This window comes from Capra hircus, chromosome 5 (assembly GCF_001704415.2).
Source record: "Capra hircus breed San Clemente chromosome 5, ASM170441v1, whole genome shotgun sequence".
In the NCBI taxonomy this organism is placed as follows: Eukaryota; Metazoa; Chordata; class Mammalia; order Artiodactyla; family Bovidae; genus Capra; species Capra hircus.
The window spans coordinates 115,970,908-115,985,219 of record NC_030812.1 but is presented as its reverse complement, the minus strand read 5'-3'; the positions used below and the strand labels follow the sequence as shown (position 1 = coordinate 115,985,219).

The following is a 14,312-nucleotide window of genomic DNA, read 5'->3' as shown; positions in this document are numbered from 1 at the left end:
CCATCTGCTGGGGTTTGCTCAAATTCATGTCCATTGAGTCAGAGATGCCATCCAAACATCTCATCCTCTGTCACCCCCTTCTCCTGCCCTCGATCTTTCCAAGCATTAGGGTCTTTTCCAATGAGTAGGCTCTTTGCATCGGTGGCCCAAGTATCGGAGCTTCAGCTTCAGCATCAGTCCTTCCAATGAATATTCAGGTTTGACTTTAGGATGGACTGGTTTGATCTCCTTGCTCCATTTATTTAAACCTTCTTTCATATCTTTCCACAATGTTTTGTAGTTCTTAGGATAAATATTGTACTTTTTTGCTAAATTTGTATCATTTTATTCATCTCAACAGTATCATAAATGGAACTGTTTTCATATTTCATTTTTTGATGGTCCATTGCAAGTGTGCAGAAATAAAACTGGGTTTTCTGTCTTGACCTTGTATCTGAACCTTGCTGGGCTTGTTTACTGGCTTTCATAATTATTTAACGGATTCCTTTGGATTTGCTATATACAGATGATGGCACCTGCAATGGGAGAGAGTTTCACTTCTTCATTCCCATTCTCAGGGCCTCTGCTTCCTCTTCTTTGCTAACTCTGGCAACCAGGACAGGGTTGAATACCAGTGGAGAGCACAGACGTCCGCGTCTCACTCCTGAGCCTAAGAGGAAAACATCCAGTCTTCCTCGTTAAGCAGGAGTGACCGTGGGGTCTTCACGCGCTGTTTGTCAGAGGGGTCACCCTTCTGGCCTCAGTGTTTTGAGTGTTTTTTGTCATGACAGGGTGTTGGATTATGTCAAATGCTTTTTCTGTATCAACTGAGATGACTGTGTTGCTCTGTCCTTTATTCTGTTAGGATAGAGTACCACACTGACTGAGCTCCACACGGTGAACCAGCCTTGAGTTCCTGAGATAAACCCTGTTTCTCCTGATGCATAGCCCCTTCGCATCTCTGCCGTATCCAGCTTCTCAGTGCTTTACTGAGGCTTGTTACATGTCCTCCGAAGGCATACGGGCCAGTGGTTTTCTTTCTTTGTGGTCTTTGTCTCATTTTGGCATCAGGATAATAATGGCCTAGGAGAATGAACTGAAAATTATTTCCTCTCTTCTCTTTTTGTAACAGTATATGAAGGAGCGGTGCTAATTCCTTGTTAAATATTTGTCAGAATTCACCAATGAAGTCAGCTAATCCTGGGGGGTATTTTTTAAATTACTCATTTAATCGCTTACATACATTGCTCTTATATTTATACATCCACATAGCTATTGATAAATAAATTATAATAAACATTATATTATACTGAGAGACAGAAACTTATTTTAAGGAATAGCTTCACACAATTACGGGGACTGGCAAGTATGAAATCTGTAGACCAGGTCAGCAAGCTAGAAACTCGGGCAGCGTTTATAAGAAGAATTTGTGGTTGTAAGTTGAACTGTAAGAAAAAGTTCTTCCTCTTCTTCTTCTTCAGGAAATTTCCACCTTTGCTCTTAAGGCCTTCAGTTCATTACATGAGGTCCACCCCTACATTATGCAGGGTGATTTGCTTCATTCAAAGACTACTAACGTATATGTTAACCACATCAAAATATACCTTCACAGCAGTATCTAGACTGGTGCTTGACCAAATAAGTGGGCACCACTGCCTAGCCAAATCTATACGACATTAACCATCACAGTCAGTTGCAGAAATTCATGCCTTTCTAGGAGCGTCTCCATTTCATCTGCATCCTAATTTAATTTAGAGAGTTGTTCACAGCACTTCCTTACTGCCATTTATTGTTGAAACCACTCATAACTTTAGTGATCTGAGTCTTCTCCCCTTTTTTCCATGTCAGTCTAGCCAAAGGTTGGCCAACGCTTTGTTGCTCTCTTTGAAGAACCAGCCTTGGTTTGGCTGAGTTTTCTCTGTGGCTTTTCTATCCCCTACTTCATGTATTTCTGTTCTGGTCTTTACTTCCCACCTTCTGTTTGTTTTGCCTTTAATTTGCTCTTCTTCTCCTAGGTTCTGAAATTGAAAACTCACGTTGATGACTTGAGATGTCCTCTTTTCACGTGAGGATCTCTGGGAGCACCACTTTAGCTGCCTCCCATAAGTTTCAGTATGCTGTGACTTCTTTTTCATTCATCTCAGAGTAATTCCTAATTTTCCTTGTGACTCCCTCTCTGTGACTCATTGCTTCCTTATAACTGTATTCTAAAGTTTTCACACATTTGTCAAATCTTCTTCTGTAACTGACAACTAACTCCATGTCTGTATGACCAGAGAACACTGTGTTTGGTTTCTCTCCTTTCAAACGCACTGATGCTTGCTTTACGGCCTAGCATATGGTCTACGCTGGAGAACGCTGCACGTGCTCTTGGGAAGAACGGGATCCTGCCACGACGGGTGCCCTGTAGAGGTCTCTGAGGTCCGGTGGTTTCCGGGTGCTCAGTTTTCTCCCTCCTCCTTTGCTGTTCTTCTGAAAGGAGTATGTCACTATGTTCTAAAAAGACATTGTTTAAAAAGCTTAATGACTCTGGGAAGTGCTTAGATATGAAAGCAAAAAGCAGTACTGAAGTGCGCATGCATAATGAAATTGCTGCAAAGACCAGAAGGAAATTAGTGAAACGTCCCCATGACAGCTTCTGAGACAAGGAGCTATACTGTTACTGAGTTTTCCGATTTTTTAATTTTTAGTATAAGTCCATTATTTTGATCATCGCCAAGATGTTTTTAAACAGAAAATCTGACTACATACAAGTTATGGGCTATGAAAGCATAGCGCACCTGACTGTCTGTCACTTCAGGGGGCTGCAAAACCAGCAGCCCCACCCTCTGGTTCGGAGCCACTGGCATTTCCAGGGCCCTCTGCTCTCCACTCCCCCACACGGAACAGAACCGCCACAGGAGACTTCCTGAACTCAGATGCTCTCGTTTCTACCTTTAAAATGTTTCTGAGATGAGCTGTGAACCGCAAACGTGTGTTAGGTGTGAGGAACACTGAAGGAGGCCGGTGAAAGATGCATCCAGCAGCAGCCTTGGTTCATGTAACACATGGGAAAAACAAGGGGCAGTGAGGGAGGACATAAAACGAAGAGAGGTCAGACAACTGTTCCTAAGACTGTAATCTGTCAACGAGAAACAGCGACGGCTCGCCCTCACTGTCACTCAGAGCCCAGTTCACGCCGACAGTGGACAAGGCGCAAGAAAGACGGCCGCACAGCTGTTCAGCTGACAGCAAACCCCACCCGCTCAGCGCTTCTCCTCTGTGTCCCAGCCAGGTTTGGGGATTTACTCCTCTTGCTGACCCCACACTAAATCCACTTCCAGTGTGCTCTGGTATCCAGGAAATGCATGCTAAAGCGTCTTCTCTGGGCAAAAGTAACCTGCTTGAAAACAACCTGTACTTTTGAGATGCTGACTTATAAACAGTAACACAAAAATAAAGAATCGATGCTTTCAAACTGTTGTGCTGGAGAAGACGCTTGAGAGTCCCTTGGACTGCAAGGAGATAGAACCAGTTAATTCTAGAGGAAATCAACCCTGAATATTCACTGGAAGGACTGATGCTGAAGCTGAAGCTCCAATACTTTGGCCACCTGATGAGAAGAGCCAATGCATTGGAAAAGACCCTGATGCTGGGAAAGACTGAAGGCAGGAGGAGAAGTGGGCAGCAGTGGATGAGACAGTTAGACAAGCATCACTGACTCAAAGGACATGGATTTGAGCACACGCCAGTGAAGGAGAGGGAAGCCTGGTGTGCTACAGTCCATGGGGTCACAGAGTCGGACATGACTCAGTGACTGGACAACAGCAACAATAAAAAAGTATCCATAATGTTCACAAGTAAACACATTGTTCATTTCAGTTACTCTTCATATGAGCTTTCAAGAGTGATTTATTTTTACCAGAAAACGACATATCAAATCATCAGAGCTTACACATGCTGGTAATGAGAATCAACTGTAAAATGCTCCTCCCACGTGCCGGCCCACTCCCAGGCACCCTGAGGAGTTGGTCCACAGTGAGTCCACACGAGTTGGTCAGGGCAGCTTCTAAATTTTAGTAGCACGCAGGATAGAGGCGTGGGGTTAGGGGAATGCTGCTTCATCTTTTGCTCTGCCGAAACTACTTAGTTCAACTAAAATATACCTCTCTACTTAAACTGTGGGATTCAAGGCGACGGAATAATGGTTCTTAATCTTAAATAGGATTTAACACTGCTAAAAGGAATATGACAGCCCCTGTTTGAAAACTACTTAAAAACTGCACCATGCCTAGGGGAAAGAACTAAAAACTCCAACACTAGAAGGGTCTCATGAATTATGCTCCATTATCTCAACAGAGTATTACGTGCAAGAGGTGGAAACGATCTTTACCAAGATCTCTTAATAATACAGGAACAAGCTAACGTTCTAAGGTTAAATGGGAAAAGGCGTGAAACAGAATTTTATATGGAACATGTTCTGTTCTGAAGTACAGAAATACAAGACGTAGCGAAAAGACTCAGAGGAGCTCCCCACAAACAGCTGTCCCCCATCCAGCACTGCCATGGGCCTGCGCCCCGTCCCCAGGCCAGCCTGGTGGGAACACAGAGGCACAGACACTTCCGATGGGTGACAGGGGATTAGCGTCTGGGCCCCGCAGAGGACAGAGCGAAACGCAGCTGGCTAAGGCCACAGAGGCCTCCTTTCCCCCAGCCAAACCCAGACTTCGGGACCCCTGGGCCCAGCGGAGCCTAGAGAGGAAAGCACTGGACCCAGCCCTGCCGCTCAGCCCACAGCCCCGAGAAGCGGCCGGCCCTCCGGCACTGAGCCCGCCTCCACTGTCTTCTCCCAGCATGTGACGCCCTCCCGGAGTGACACTCCACTCGGGCTTCTCCCTGCTGGCTTCAGCGGCCTTCTCCAGCCTCTGTGTCTGGACCACCCACACACCCACCCCCGCCACCAAGGTCCCCAGAGCTCTCCTGACTCCCGTCCTCAGCCACCCCTCGGGGGTGACAAGCACCTCCAGGGCCCAACCGCGACCAGGGGCTCCATCCCAAGGTTTAGTTCAGTTCAGTTGCTCAGTCGTGTCTGACCCTTTGCGACCCCATGGACTGCAGCACGCCAGGCCTCCCTGTCTATCACCATCTTCCAGAGTTCACTCAGAATCATGACCATCAAGTGGGTGATGCCATCCAGCCAGCTCATCCTCTGTCGTCCCCTTCTTCTCCTGCCTTCAATCCTTCCCAGCATCAGGGTCTTTTCTAGTAAGTCAGTTCTTCCCATCTGATGGCCAAAGTACTGGAGTTTCAGCTTCAGCATCAGTCCTTCCAATGGATATTCAGGACTGATTTCCTTTAGGACAGACTGGCTGGATCTCCTTGCAGTCCAAGGGACTCTCAAGAGTCTTCTCCAACACCACAGTTCAAAAGCATCAATTCTTCGGCGCTCAGCTTTCTTCACTGTCAAACTCTCACATCTGTACATGACTACTGGAAAAACCATAGCCTTGACTAGAGGACGTTTGCTGACAAAGTAATGTCTCTGCTTTTTAACATGCTGTCTAGGTTGGTCATAGCTTTTCTCCCAAGGAGCTGAGGATTTGTTCCACACGTGCTTGCAGAGGCAGTGGCTGGCGCTGCTGCACGTGTGAGCATCCACGTGCCAAACTCCCGTGAGGACCCAGTGTCCTTCGACAGCGGGACAGCAGGGTGAGGAGCCGGAAGAGACAGGGATTGCCAGCAGCCCCAGGGGGCCTGTGTGCTCCTGTGTGTGTGTGTGTGCGTGTGTGTGCGTGTGTGTGTGCGCGCACATGTGTGTGAGCATGACTGTGTGTGCTGGGGATTGCGGGAAGGCACGGAGGGTCTCTGAGTTTAACTGAAGGCAACACTTGAACACGAAGTGTTCTCTCCAGCTTTTCTCTCTTCTGGACGATTAGCATCGCGGTCATGTCCTTTCATCCCAGCTTGCTGATGATTCAGACAAACGCACCAAGGATCGCTTGGGTCTTACAACCTACGCTGGTGCTAGACTCGTTAAGACAAACTTATTTACCACATTAATTAAATGGTCTATTTAACATGGAATATCAATTCTCTAATCACATCTCAGTGGAACTTCTTCTTTCAATTAACAGCTCTGAAGTCTACTGACAGAGGTCCTACTGTTCTAGGATCATTAAGAACACTTTCATTATCTGTCAAACGAGGAAGCGAGAAGCAGAGAGGCAGGCAGGTTCAGGAGCGGCCTCTCCCCGCTGAACAGATGATGGGGGAGCAGCCCGGGATCACTGGTCGCTTAGCAACGAAGAGGCTCCCATGAGACTCCAAGCGATGGGATAGGGGTGGCCACAAAATGGGCCACAAAATGGATGAGAAGCGGGCACCGTCAGGGGACCCTCTGGTCTCAAGTCAGATTACAGCAACATGAGACTCTGCAGCGGACCTAAAACTGAGATGGCTAAACCACAACCTAAAAAAAACCACCACCACCACCACCAAGGCAGGCAGGTTCACGTGAGGACAAGGTAACACCAGTTTACATAAAAGCGCTGCCACTCAAGAGTAAACCCGTCCTGCGGTGTTTCGTTTCTGTCCGCAGATGAATTAGCAAGTAGGTCTCACACACACATCATCAGAACTGTTATTAAACTTGAAACGTAAACCAGGCAAAGTTATGTTACAGTCGGCTATTTGCTGCAACGTAAACGGGAGGAAAAATCTGCAGTGCTCAGCGACAGTATAACCCAACCTGTACGCCCATTAAACCAATTATTTTGCATGTAATTAATATTCCCATAAAATTAAATGCTACCAGTATATCAAAAGCAAAACAGTGAGGAAATGCTGCAGAAATGCAATTAAAGAGGATTCAGTTTTTAGCTTGTAAGCAAAACATTCAACTAATAGTCTTATCACCTTAACCTTACCCATTTAAATCCAAATCATTAAAGCTGGTGCTCTCTGGCCATTAACACAAAACCACACTCCTCGAATGTACTACATTTCTCCTCACCTGTTATTTAAAAGAAGGCATTAATAATAATAAACACGTCTTCAGCAGTTGAGCATGTGGATTTAAGGACTTTCTCAAAGCGGGCATCAGTGATAAAACTATTATTCTCCAACAGTATTAATGGCTGTCATTAATACCATTAAAATTAACAGCAATTTCCAGCGCTGGTGTAATTATGCAGAGCACGGGAAGGCCCCTGACGTCCCCATTTAGCGTCTGTGAGAAGAAAGCATCGTGCACGCAATGATCCTACCTATGTACTCGCAGATGAAGACCACAAAGAAGGGTGTGACGAGGTCATTTATCCCCTGAACGTATCCGCTGGCAGGATGGCGTATGGCCCATATGAACAGTATCCTCTCAAAAATCTGAAAGAAAAGTGAGCAGCTGGTGAAGCAGAAAGCAAACACAGCAGAAACTTTTTGAACGTGTGCCCCCTTAGAATACACGTCACCAATACTTTTCAGTGTCTGATATAAAATACAACATTTCTAAATTCCAGTTGTCTTGATTTTTTTTTAATAGACTCACAAGCAGTATGGAAGAACGTCCCCGAGCCCTGGGCTAATTCCCACCACACAAGCTGGCTTCTACAAGAGACACTCACTCTCTGCCCTCCCAGCCCCGCGGGTAACCACTGCGTGTGGCTGCCCTGGACTCGGCCAGCAGGCGCAGCGGCACCTGGCCTGGCAGTGCAGGAAGAGGGGTGGAGAGACAGAGGGATGGACAGGTGGGCAGGTGGGCAGGTGGGCAGGGGGAGGTCGGTGGCTGGCTGCTCACGTGATGGCCATGAATGGGCAGAGGGACACGTGGGAGGGAGGGGATGGTGGACGCTCTAAGCTTCCCTCACGGGATGCTTTTTCACTGCAGTACAACTGACATGTGATAGCATGTTCACTTCAGCTGTACGGCATAATGACTGAATATCTGTACCTCCTATATTCCGAAATGATCAGCACAGGAAGTCTGGTTAACACCCATCACCACACACAGCCGTAGGATTTTTTTTCTTGTGAGGAGGACTTTCAAGATTTATTTTCTCACGACTTTCAGAGGTGTGGTAAATACCACCCACTGTGGTCACCAGGCTGTACACGACAGCCTTGCCATTTGTTTATTCTATTTTGACCCCCTACCCATTTCACGTCCCAACCTCCTCTGGCAAACACTGATTTATCCTTTGTGTCTCTGAACTTGGTTGATTTTTTAATAGATTTTTTTTCAGGTTATTTCCCATTACAGTTTATTACAAGATGCTGAACACAGCTGACTGCTGAACAGTAAATCCCTGTTGCTCACCTATCTGACGTGCAGGAGTCTGCACCTCTCAACCGCACACTCCTCACGTTATCACTGCCCTAACTCTCCCCTTCGGTCCCTGCGGGTCTGTGTCCTGTGTCCGTGTTTCTGTTTTATGTACAGATTCATCTGCTCCACCCCTTAGATCCCACACACGACGACACAACAGACGCTTCCTCAGACTGCTGGAGACACGTGGCCCTTGGATGCAGGCATCCGCATCAGCCTGGCTCCCGTCGCCGTCCGAGGACCCGCCACCCGCTCCTCTCTCCTCGCCACTCACACCTAGTCCATCCTGCCTCCCCTCCTCACGCTCCCCCCCCACCGTTCTCCACCTGCATTCAGGAGGCGTCTCACCAGGGCCCCACCACGTCGTCACACACACACGTGCACACGGCTTCACGGCCTCCCATGGCTCCAGGGCCCCGCCCCCCACACTGCGCCCTGGCCACCCTGGGTCTCACCCTCTGTCGCCAGCTCCCAAATCCCAGCTGCACTGGGCCCACCAAGATGCCACCTCCTCTGTGCTGGTCCCCTGCCCTGCCGACCTGGCATCCAGCTCAAGCCGCACCCCTGGGTGGCTGGGTGGCCATCTGCCCCCTCCCCGCCCGCTGGGGAGGGCCGACCGCTTCCTGCTCGTGAGGCCCCGGCCGGCAGTGTCCCTGGGCCTTCCCGTCGCAGGTCCCTCTGGACCAGCGACACCTGGGGGCGCCTCCTGGATGCTGGACCACCGTCCGCATCCTGCTTCTCCATTGAGCAGTGACGCTCCAGACCTGTGAGGCCCACCAGCTGGGACCTCAAGGCCCACCCCGCCCCTCCCCGCCGCCAGAGTCCATGGTGGGAGATGGACTGGGAGCGGGGACCAGCTCCAGGGGCATCTGGTGGACAGAGACCAGCGAGGAGGCAACAGGCTGTGGTGCCAAAGACGAGCCGCTCCGACGGCAGGAGGAGAGAGGAGCCTTCCAGAGTGAACAGAGGCAGACACAGCCACGAGGTGGCCTTGGGCAGCCATGCGTGGCTGAGAATCAGAGCCCACGGTCTTGGCAAGATGGCCTAGCCCCCAACACGGGGGACCTTCTGTCTCGCCCTGCACAGGTCTCCCTCCTTCCCAGCCACCAGTCAAGCAGGGGAGTGGACAGAATCTGCCGAGGACCCCAGCAAAGCCCGCGGGTCTGCCCCCCACCACCGGCACGCCTCGCAGAGGGGACAGGTGTGTGCATCCTCCTTGGGGCCCTGTCTCCAGGCCTGCCTGCCCTGACTCCACACAGGCCCCGGCCGCTGCCCGGAGCCCCTGCCAGCTTCCGCGCCATAAACAACATCCCCAGCGGCTCTGGTGCCTGACACCTGTCCAGGCAGCACCCCTACCTCCCCGGGTAATCAGAGCCGGGAGGCCACACCCACAGCCTCTCATCGTCTCACATATTATTTCCCTATAACCACAGCTGTTAATTTAGAGAATAAGAAAGACTCCCATGATTCATGCATCTCGGAGCGGGAAGAGGGAGACAAAGAGGAAAGGCGAACCACTTGTTTAAACGTCCTTCAGCCTCTCTTGGCGGTAACTGTCCTACACGCTGGGCACACCAGGGGTCCACGGCGGGATCCACCCCAACCAAGCCACCCGCAGTCCCAGGGCCCCCACCTGCCCTTGCGGGGGCGTGCCCTGATCCCCGCACCCCCTCCAGCCCCACTGTGGGGCCACCCACCACCCAGAACATGAAGCAGCATCTGGCTGAGGGCAGCAGCTCTCAGCCGCTGGACGGATCCGATGATCCGATGGACAGATCAGCCTTGTCTGGACTCCCAGGGAAGCTGCACTGAGTGTAACGAAGCAGGAAAGGTCTCCACACAGACAGCATGCCTGGTGACGGTGGGGAGCGCAAATCCGGGAGGACAGAGGGGAGCCCCGAGTCCTGACCTGCCTGCAGCTGAGAGGGGCTGAAGGGAGAGTGCCGGCTGGGGTGGGGCCTGCAGGATCCACAGAGCAGCGAGAGCTTAGCCCCACACTCCAAGGGGCACCTCACAGTCAGCTTGGCATCCCAGGCCCAGGGGACAGTGGCTCATGAGGGCAGCTCTGGGGCCACAGGGGCCCCAGGGCGAAGGCCAGCCAGCCTGGGGTGTGGGGCCGGCTTCCCACGAGGTGCCTAAAGGCCAGAAAGGAGAGATGTCCTGGAGCGGGAACCAGGTGGCCTCAGCAGCTCGGTGTCCCCTGCACACTCCAGCATCCCCACAGACGGCCCTGCCCCTGGTCACCCTCCCTGAGTCCACCTGCGACGGGGACAAAGTCAGCGCCCCACAGCCTGATTCTCCACTGGCATCTGGGCCCCGGGCTCACGCACGTGCCAACGGAGCCCAGCAAGGTCATCGCGTGCCCAGCAGGCAGCCCCAGGCATTTCTGCAGAGGCCACAGCCCCCACGACTCCGTGTGTCAAAATTCAGGTATTTTACTAACAGCTGTCATGGGAAGGGTGAAGTCAGTGCACCTGGTGCACAAGGCCGGCAGCTGATGCGGGGCGGTTTAACAAAGAGCACACACGGAGGGGCTGTCACGGGACAGGAGCGCGCGCTTAAGCGGCTGCGCTGTGGTGTGAACAGTGGTGCTGTCCGCCAGTGAAGGAAGCGTGCCCTCCGTGTGTGGAAGTGTTTAATGAGAACATGGAATGATCTGAGATGGCCCTGCGATAATATTCGCTGGATGTTATTTGCTATTAAAGCTCTGTTGACATTCCTGAGGTCTGTCTTTGTTAGAGAGGAGGAATTCATTAATGCAGTTCAGACTTCAAACTCTTCCCCAAGTACCTTCTCTACAGACCCACTGACCCTCGTCAACAATAATGAAAACACTTGCTACTATTACCGTCAGTACCACTTGCCACTGAAAACCCCATCACCAGTCTGCTCGCCCAGTCTCTGGAGCCTGAGCACCACGCCAGGCTTCCCCTAAAAGCCCAGTGTTCTTCCACAGAGGGCCCCGGGGAGCAGCTCGAGAGGCCCCCTTGCGGAAGCTCCTCTGGCCTCACTCTGCAAACATATCACCACCTTCACACGCCTCCAAGGCAGGACCAGGGTGCCGGCAGTGCCATGCACTTGGAGAGCTGAGATGGTCTGCATTCTAAACAATTTAATAGATTGAAATTGATGATGTCGCTGTGCTCATGATTACTTGGGGGGAGGGGAAAATCTGATTTCAGAAATGCGAAAGCATCATAATTCAACCATATGCATCGGCAACATGACTTCCCAGCGTGTCAAGCGCCGTGGAGATAATTTCTGTGAGAATAACAACAAAATATACGATTGTGTTGAGAAGACCTGTGGGATTTATATCTCCCGAAATACAGGAGCCATGTGGGCTCAGAAAGAGGAGATATTTATAACGCAAGTGCTCGCACCATGATTGAGGGGATGCTCCCCCCAGACGAATTACAACATCTGATGAGCGAGACAAAAATGAGAGTCCATAACAAATCTAAGACGCAGATTAATCGGCAGCCATCCACGGCACAACATATACACTGAGTGCGGCTTTACAGTCCAGTTAACAATGCCGCGCTCTGAAGCAGGCTGCCGCACCACGCTGGGCGGCGAGTTACTCCACCTTTACCCCTTGAGATGTGGGGATTTACATTCCACGTTTTGTGCTCAAGTCACTTGACTTGATGGGCCGGCAAAGCACACACATTTCGTCAGGCTCAGAACTGAAGTACAGAAAAGAAACAGCACCTTCAGACAGCACACCACGGGGTCACCATCATCAGACTGGAGGTCCGGCACGGCAGATGGCGCTGCGGATCAAAGCGCAGCTGAGGAGTCAGATGCGGTCAGAAAGCGTCTGTCCGTTTAGAGAGCAGCCAGCCTTCCCCTTCGGGCAGTCCGGCACGTGAGATGTTAACACTCTTAATCCCGCGAGGCAGTGAAAAATCCGTCCTGGCCAATTTGGATTTACTTCAGGAACGCATAGTCTGCTTCCTACTCGGAAGTCGCCTAATAAAATCCACTGTATCAACAGAATAAAGGAGCAAAGACCTAGTCTCACCTCAGACGACAAGTGGGAAAGGAGGTGATAAAACCTCAGCAGCCACTGAGGACTTTGAAACCCTGAGTAAAGCAAGGCTCCATCCTTAACATAAGGCATCTACAAACCGACAGCAAATATCCTAAGTCAATGACACAGACTTCTTCAAAACTGGAATGACACCAGCACATCCCTTCTTTCAACACTAATATTGAATACTGTAGTGGAAATCTTGGCCAGCGGAGGGGGGAAAAAAAAAAAGCAAGCATGGATGTGCAGAACAGAAAGAAAAAATGAAACTATCATTATTCATAAGCCATATGATTAACTTCTTTAAAAACTCAGATACACCCACACACAAAACATTAGAACTGATAAAAGATTAGTTTGCCAGATATGAAATTAACTTACAAAGGTCAACTGCATTTCTACATACTGTCATTAAGAAATTAGACAATGCTGCTAAAATGCAAGAAGATGCCACTTACTAAAAATATATCTATGAATAGATTTGGTAAGCCGTGTGATGTATTTAAGAGAAAAAGCACCAGAATGAACATAAGCCAGGGGCTCCTTAACCCTGGGCTGGATCAATAAATCACAGAAGACGCAGGGAATACGACGCAGCCGTGGAAATGAGCCACACGATGCGTGCCGCGGCTGGGGCTGAGCGCCGTAACTCTGTAATACAAAGAGTGCTGACGAGGGGCACGCTTAGCACAACTCCACTAAAATGAAGAGTGAAAACAGGTGAAACACACACACACACACACACACACACACACCCAGGCCACAAACCTAGAGAAGAGTGAGAGAACAATTTACCAAAAATCAAGGGACCAGTTCCTTGCTGGGGCACACGGCCATGTCTGGGGAGGGACAGAGCAGGGACCTCGCTGATGCCAGCCTGGCTGTCTCATCAGCTTGACAGTGGACAGCGCAGTTCAGTCGCTCAGTCGTGTCCGACTCTTGGTGACCCCACAGACGGCAGCACGCCAGGCCTCCCTGTCCAGCACCAACTCCCGGAGCTTGCTCAAACTCATGTCCATTGCGTCGGTGATGCCATCCAAACATCTCATCCTCTGTCGTCCCCTTCTCCTCCTGCCCTCAATCTTTCCCAGCATCAGGGTCTTTTCCAATGAGTCAACTCTTCACGTCAGGTGGCCAAAGTATTGGAGTTTCAGCTTCAGCATCAGTCCTTCCAATGAACATGCAGGACTGATCTCCTTCAGAATGGACTGGCTGGATCTCCTCGCAGTCCAAGGGACTCTCAAGAGTCTTCCTCAACACCTCAGTTCAAAGACATCAATTCTTCAGTGCTCAGGTTTCATGACAGTGAACATGTGGAAGCAATTTTTAATTTTTCCTTTACATTGGACATGTATGTTATGGAAACCTTTCTGCTCTGATTTACTTTACCATAAAGCCAAAAAGAGAACAAAGGGAAAGATCTATGGATTAGACCCTTGAAATATATACCAGAAGAGCTTAAAGAACTGACTATATAATGAACATGTATCTCTCAGGCTCTCACAAAGACGTTTCTCAGCTGGCTCAGTGGTAAGAATCCACCTGCCAATGAAGGAGACAGTGGCTTCAACTCCTGGGTCAGGAAGGTCCCCTGGAGAAAGAAATGGCAACCCGCTCCAGTATTCTTGCCTGGGGAATCCCATGGATGGAGGAGCCTGGTGGGCTGCAGCCCTTGGACTCACAAAGAGTTGGGGTCACACCTGAGTGACTAAACGACAGGCTCTTACAAACGCATCCCCCCCCACCTTTACCCATTCCAAAGGGTAAAACAAAGATGAATCACGAGACAGGATGGAGAAAGCAGTAACTACGGAGACGCAGGCTCAGGAGCACTGAACGTCCGTAGCTCCCCAGCCTGAGACCCTACCAGCACCGCGTCTCCCGTGGAAGGACCCTCCGGAAGGCCCACCGCAGGAGGAGCATGTGTCTAATGCACGCAGCCCACCAGCATCTGCCAGGTGTTTACCCTACTATGTGCCAGCCCCACTGGAGGGGCCG

The 14,312-nt window shown here is 50.3% G+C and overlaps 1 protein-coding gene across 1 annotated transcript in view; it reads right to left on the bottom strand.

The window, feature by feature from the left end:
- Positions 1-14,312, bottom strand: part of TBC1D22A (TBC1 domain family member 22A) — a 271,283-nt gene that overhangs the window by 145,558 nt on the left and 111,413 nt on the right. The window contains exon 8 of the mRNA XM_018048921.1: positions 7,224-7,338. Within this exon, the coding sequence (XP_017904410.1) occupies positions 7,224-7,338 (115 nt within the window). The remainder of the gene's footprint in view (positions 1-7,223; positions 7,339-14,312) is intronic.